Source organism: Bison bison, unplaced genomic scaffold, assembly GCF_000754665.1.
Source record: "Bison bison bison isolate TAMUID 2011002044 unplaced genomic scaffold, Bison_UMD1.0 scf7180017864287, whole genome shotgun sequence".
Taxonomy (NCBI): Eukaryota; Metazoa; Chordata; class Mammalia; order Artiodactyla; family Bovidae; genus Bison; species Bison bison.
Genome location: NW_011494859.1, coordinates 1,864,476 through 1,871,561, shown reverse-complemented (window position 1 = coordinate 1,871,561; position 7,086 = coordinate 1,864,476). Strand labels below are relative to the sequence as shown.

At 47.6% G+C, this 7,086-nt stretch overlaps 1 protein-coding gene across 1 annotated transcript in view; it reads right to left on the bottom strand.

Annotated features, from left to right (window-relative positions):
• Positions 1-7,086, bottom strand: part of MYO5B (myosin VB) — a 200,438-nt gene that overhangs the window by 87,731 nt on the left and 105,621 nt on the right. The window contains exons 13-14 of the mRNA XM_010849816.1: positions 2,105-2,227; positions 1,083-1,166 (exon numbers count right to left, since the gene is read on the bottom strand). Coding sequence (XP_010848118.1) covers positions 1,083-1,166; positions 2,105-2,227 — 207 coding nt within the window. The remainder of the gene's footprint in view (positions 1-1,082; positions 1,167-2,104; positions 2,228-7,086) is intronic.

Below are 7,086 nucleotides of genomic sequence, written 5' to 3'. Positions count from 1 at the left end.
ATGACACGAGCCGGGGTTTGCCCTGGGCTGCCCACATTGCTGGTAACGACCCAAATCCTCCCTAAAACCCTGGCCTCAGGGCCACGTAATTTACCTGCCTCTAGATGCCTGGGTCCATCCCCAGGGTGTATTTTCTGCATTCCATCACCTCAGCCCTATGGCATTCAGCTACAGGTTATCACAAAGAGAAATTAATCTGCTACCTGCAGTGTTATCAGGCCTCCACAGTGAGTGTGGAGTCACGCGGTCGGAGAAGACAGCCTCTGAACTCCTGGAGGGTCCTCTCCTGGGCTTCCTCTGAAGGGCTGTGGCCAGCATCGGTGCCTGCCTCCAAGCATCAGCAAGGGGGCTCTCAGGACAAGCAGGGCTCGTGCTGCCCCAGCCCAGGCCGCCTCTCCCTTCAGTTACTATAGGCTTGTTCACCTGCCCACCCCCAGCCCGTAACAGAATGTAAATGCCTACAGGTATGTCAGGGCCGTGCCTCGCCAGGTAGGTGCTTAATAAATGTGTTTAGGTCAGTTGGTACTTTGGTCCTTCTACCTGTAGAATGGACACAATATTTGCTGCCTTTTTGTTATGCTCATGAGAAGGAAACAACTGAAATTTTGGAGATCCTAGAAAGCAACATTCCCGAACTGTAGATGTAAGGGTCCCCTGAATCCTACTGCTCCATTTATGTTTCTGGCCGTAGAGAGGTTCCACAGACTGCTAAGCAGAAATCAAAGGGGCTGAAACTAGGATCTGAAGGAGTTTAAGTACTTTTACATCTGCTCCAAGGAGACGGAAGACGAACGACACAACGGATGCCTGCAACGTGTCCACAGTTAGACTCACCATGATACCTTCAGACTGGACCCCTTCCCACATCCTTCCACTAGCTGGTACCTTTCCCAGTCGCCTCTGCGATCCCCTGCTTCCTTCCTTTCATCAGGCCATCCTCAAATTCTCAGACTGAAATGACTGGCAGGCCCCTCACCCCCGACCCCCGAGCATGATCCAGACTGGGGCTGGCACTGACCACACCCTGCCCGGCTCTGGCCTGGCTGCTCCGCTTCTGTTTCTCCACTTCCGGAGCTCTTTACCTTGCTGGCCTTCAGGATGTTGATCTGTTCTTCGTACACGGTATCTCTGTTTTTCTCCAGAAAACCATCTGAAAGGTACTCCACCTGGGGCCACGGCCAGAAACAGAAAGGGTAGTTAGTGCTCCTGCGTGACCTGGGGCCCTCAGCAGTATCTCCACTGGTTTCATCTCGTCCACAGCGTCTTCTGAAAGAGCTGTGTGTACATGGGAAACCCAAGGATGCTCTCATCTAAAATGCAAACCCAACATGTACCGAGATGTATAGACAGGAAGTTGAATATTCATTTTGTGGAAAACCACATTCTTCTGCAGTCCATGGGGTTGCAAAGAGTGAGACACAACTGAGCCACTGAACAATAACAACATTGTTCTGGGCTTCCCTGGCGGCTCAGACAGTAAAGAATCTGCTTGCAATGCAGGCAAGAGAGCTGGGTTCGATCCCTGGGTTGGGAAGATCCCCTGGAGTAAGGGAATGGCTACCCACTCCAGTATTCTTGCCTGGAGAATTCCATGGACAGAGGAGCCTGGTGGGGTATAGTCCATGGGGTTGCAAAGAGTCAGACAGGACAGAGCAAATAACACATTGTTTCAAACATGAAGGAGCAAATAACACATTGATTCAAAAAGGAGTTCCCATAAGATTGCCTTGGACAGAAGGCTTCCTTTGGGTGCTCTAAATGCAGCTTGTCAGCCTCACGACAGATCTACTGAATTAGAACTTGCCTTTGAGCAAGACCTGGTGATGTACATGCACATGGAAATTTGAGAAGCACTGGGCTAGTACATATGGAACACAATCCACATGGAGAAATTCTAAGTCTACACCAGCTGCTGGGAAATGAGCCACGTGGAGAAGGAACCGCTCTTTCCTCTCTCAGGCTCCAGGAGGCTAAACAAGGCCCCACCCAAGAGACTCCTGGCCATTTATCTGACTTCAAAGGTCAGCTCCCTCTTAGCCCAAGAACCTGAAGTCCCCTGAAGGTGGGGCTCTCGGAGTGCTGAGCCCACCATGAGAAGACCCACCTTATCTGCAAAGTGGATGACAATGAAGGCCTTGTTGGACATGCGGGGTTTCTGAAAGTGTTGGCTGCCAGAGTGCCTGTCATAGAGCTTCTGAGTCCAGTTCTGGTCGGTTCCTTTGGGGACCTGTGGATTCACAAAATCAGGGGTTTTGCAAAGAGGAAAAAGGAAGTCAACAGTGGAGGCAGGGTGATGGAGTCTGCCAGGAAGTTGACCTCAATGAGGCTGGATTCAGCACTCAGACCCGGACCCTAACCGGATGTGGAAAGCAGACTCAACCATGGACACCTGGGATCCCACACTGCACGCTCTCAACATGCCCTGCGTGCTGGCTCCTGTGGTGTCTACAGGCGTGCACTGAGCCTCAGGGAACCTGCCGGTTGGCAGATGCTGGAAGAGCTGGGAGAGGACGAGGGTGGAGGCGAAGGTTACAAGAGCAGAATCACAGCCCACAGGACAAATCTGAAGATGCTTTTTCGTTCTGGTGGGGCCAGTGACTTCAGGGTCATGAACACATCACCCCATCTCTAGTCCGAGCTCCTGTTCCCTCAGGCCAACTCCTGCAGCAGGATAGCTGGCCCTGTCTCATCTGAACACCAGTGTCCAGGCTCAGCTCAAGTCCTTTTCTCAAGCCTTTCTTGATCACCCTCGATCCCACTCTGGAATTCTTCCAGTTGAGTTCTTACACACGCACTGTCCAACAGTGCTCGTCAGTTGGCTTTTGCGTCTTGTCTTGTCTCTATAAACTGTAGGTTTGTTGCACTTGAGAAATATGTCTTTTTCCTGCCCCTCAAAAACCTTAAAACTGGGTTCCAGCCACAAACTGGGTGCTAAGTACCTAGTGACTGAACTATGCACTACTAATCTCTACCTCCCTCAAATTTACATTTAGAGATTTCACTCCATTAAGGATTTGAAGAGCAGCCTCTTTCCATATCTTTAGAGACAGCTTCGAAAGTGAAAACGCATCGTGCTTTGCTAAAAACAAAGCACAGAGCCACTCTGCCCACCTCTCAAATGATCAAAGATGATGGCACCTTGTCGAATGTGAGGGTACCCCTCCTTCATTCTTGAGCATCACTGCACACACCCCTTCCTCAGCTACGGGCCACCAACTGCCTTGCCCGTTCATTAGCTTAGACTGTACATGTGGATCAGGCAGGACTGAAGGTGACCCTTCCACTAGCCATTTAAAAAGGGCTTTGTTTAGTAAATTAATAAAACCTGTGCATATGAAAAATTGCTTACCCACTTGAAAACAAATTTCTCAAATACTTTGTAACCAAACAGATTTTTCTCAATATTCAACTTGGTGTAATTGGTACTGAATATCCAGTGTTAAGTGCCATAGGATTTTTAAGAAAACTTTTTCCTCAAGGAGGCTATTAATTGTGTTGGGCAGACAAAATAAAATATATTTAATTCAGCATTTTAAAATATATTGTTTCATATTTGTCTCCAAGCAGCTTGTGTTCAGAAACACCAGGTCGGGGGGGAAGCAGGAGGCCAACCTGGCTGAGCTCCCGGGAGGCGAAGCCGGAAAAGAGAAGCAAAATGACCCAGACCTGGCAGCCCCGGGGCAGACAGGGCAGGAAGGGCGGGACCGCGATGGGAAGTCCCACCCGGGTCAGCACCTGCATTTGCCAGTATCCAGCTCGTCTTGTCCATGAAACTGGACTTCTCAGCAGATTTCATAATCGACATATTCCCTAAATCAGACTCACGTGAATCAATGAGTAAGCGAGGCCCGAAACCAAGGTCATATGTAAACATATTTCCTGACAAGGGTTGGTCTCTGTTCTCACTCCCATCCTTGACTAAAGATGAAGGCCAGCAGAAATTCACAGGAATGAAGAATCTCAGATAATGCTAAAAGCAAATGTCCAGAGAACTTATTGCCAGGCAATTTTCTATACATTTTTGATATATTAAACTCATTCAATCCTGTGAACTAGGTATTAGTTTCTCAGTCATGTCCAACTCTCTGCAAAGCCCATGGACTGTAGCCCACTAGGCTCCTCAGTCCATGGGCTTCTCCAGGCAAGGGTACTGGCATGGGTAGCCATTTCCTTCTCCAGGGGATCTTCCCGACCCACGGATTGAACCTGGGTCTCCTGCATTGCAGGCAGATTTTTCACCATCTGAGCCATCAGGGAAGCTACTATACACATTTTACAGGTGAAGAAACAGAGCAGTTAGCTAACTTGCCCAAGGTCACACAGCTGGCAAGCAGCAGAGCTGGGGTTCAAGCCAGGACAGGCTGGTTGGTTGATGTGCTCCTCACTGTTTGGGCTTCCCTGCCTGATGACAGAGTTTTAAAGGAGCCACAAAGGCATGGTTAGGTGGGAAGCAGTCATTTCCAAAAATCTTTTCAATAAGTAGATTTAAAACAGGCATTGGAGACAGCAAGCAAATCCTGTATTTTGATAAAATCTGGATTGCGGTTATCAGTAGCGCTGGAATATGCAGCAAATCAAATCCTTAAAAAAAAAAAAAGTATCTGCCAGCAGCTTCATGCACGCTTTCTTGCTCTCCCAAGGCACCGAGCCAGGAGCCTGGACTCCAGCTCTGCCTTCATCTAGGTGGGCACTGTCCCTCAGGAGGTGAATCCCTCTGACCTGCTCTCCTGGCCACTGGTCACACCAAAGGTGAAGGCCACATCTAGATGAAACGTCTCAAATTGGCAAATGTTGTAGAGATAAGAAGTAGATTTGTGGTTGCCTAGGGCTGTGGAGGAATGGAGAATTACTGCTAATGTATATCTTTAGGGGATGATGAAAATGTTCTGAAATTCATGGTTGCATAGCTCTGAATACACCAAAAAAAAAAAAAACCCCACTGACTTGTGTATTTTAAATACAGAGTTGGATGGTTCATTAATTCTATCTTAATAAAGCTGTTAAAATATATTAAACCTCATTTTACTCTTTGCTACTGAAATAAAACAGAAAAAACTGGGGGGTGGGGAATGAAATAATCCTTGGACTTACTAAGTCCCTCATCCCCAACAGCCTGGGGTATAAAACCTGTGGCCCAGGACAGCTTTTCACCAAGGTACCCCTGGAACCCTTGTAGGAAACTATGTCTGGCTGCCATCACTGGCCTGAGACATTGCCTGGAGCTAAAGCCTGCCCCAGCCCAGCAGCTGACAAGATCTGGTTGATAAGGAGCCCAAAGTCAGTTATTCCATGGCTGTTTCTTGTCCCCATCTTCCTGGGCCTGTGCCAGCAAGACAGCCTTCCTGGCCACCATCTCGCAACATCCCAGACCTCTGTGAGCTCCCTGATGACTCCCACCCCTGGTGACCTCTCAGTGGCCCTGCCCACACCAGCCCTGAATCCTCCTGTGATAGCTGGGCCTCCAGGACTCTGCTGTCCTAACAGCTCCAGGCAGAAGTGGCTCCTTCCTCCCCACCTGACAGCTGTCTCCTCCTTCACTTTCCCACCTTCACAAAACACCCCTTTCGCATGCTCAGCAAAATACTAATTCCAGACCAACCCAGAAGCAGAAGATATTAAGAAGAGGTGGCAAGAATACACATAAGAACTATACAAAAAAGATCTTCATGACCCAGATAATCATGATGGTGTAATCACCCACCTAGAGCCAGACATCCTGGAACATGAAGTCAAGTGGGCCTTAGCAAGCATCACTATGAACAAAGCTAGTGGAGGTGATGGAATTCCAGTTGAGCCATTTAAAATCCTAAAAGATGATGCTGTGAAAGTGCTGCACTCAATATACCAGACAATTTGGAAAACTCATCAGCAGCCACAGGACTGGAAAAGGTCAATTTTCATTCCAATCCCAAAGAAAGGCAATGCCAAATAATGCTCAAACTACTGCACAATTGCACCCATCTCACACGTTAGCAAAGTAATGCTCAAAATTCTCCAAGCCAGGCTTCAACAGTACATGAACTGTGAATTTCCAGATGTTCAAGTTGGATTTAGAAATGGCAGAGGGACCAGAGATCAAACCGCCAACATCCACTAGATCATTGAAAAAGCAAGAGAGTTCCAGAAATACATCTGTTTCTGCTTTACGGACTACGCCAAAGCCTTTGACTGTGTGGATCACAATAAACTGTGGAAAATTCTTAAAGAGATGGGAATACCAGGACCACCTGACCTGCCTCTTGAGAAATCTGTATGCCGGTCAAGAAGCAACAGTTAGAACCAGACATGGAACAACAGACTGGTTCCAAATCAGGAAAGGAGTAAGTCAAGGCTGTATATTGTCACCCTGCTTATTTAACTTCTATGCAGAATATATCATGAGAAATGCTGGGCTGGATGAAGCACAGGCTGGAATCAAGATTGCCGGGAGAAATATCAATAACCTCAGAAACACAGATGACACCACCCTTATGGCAGAAAGTAAAGAAGAACCAAAGAGCCTCTTGATGAAAGTGAAAGAGGAGAGTGAAAAAGTTGGCTTAAAACTCAACATTCAGAAAACTAAGATCATGGCATCTGGTCCTATCACTTCATGACAAATAGATGGGGAAACAATGGAAACAGTGAGACACTTTACTTTCTTGGGCTCCAAAATCACTGAAGACGGTGACTGCTGTTGCTGTTGCTGCTAAGTCGCTTCAGTTGTGTCCGACTCTGTGCGACCCCATAGATGGCAGTCCACCAGGCTCCGCCATCCCTGGGATTCTCCAGGCAAGAACACTGGAGTGGGTTGCCATTTCCTTCTCCAATGCATGAAAGTGAAAAGTCAAAGTGAAGTTGCTCAGTCGTGTCTGACTCTTAACGGTGCCATTGCCTTCTCCAGAAGATGGTGACTGCAGCCATAAAATTAAGTGATGCTTGCTCTTAATTTAATTCATAGAAGAAAAGCTATGACCAAGCTAGACAGCATATTAAAAAGCAGAGACATTACTTTGCCAACAAAGGTCCGTCTAGTCAAAGCTATGGTTTTTCCAGTAGTCATGTATGGATGTGAGAGTTGGACTATAAAGAAAGCTGAGTGCCGAA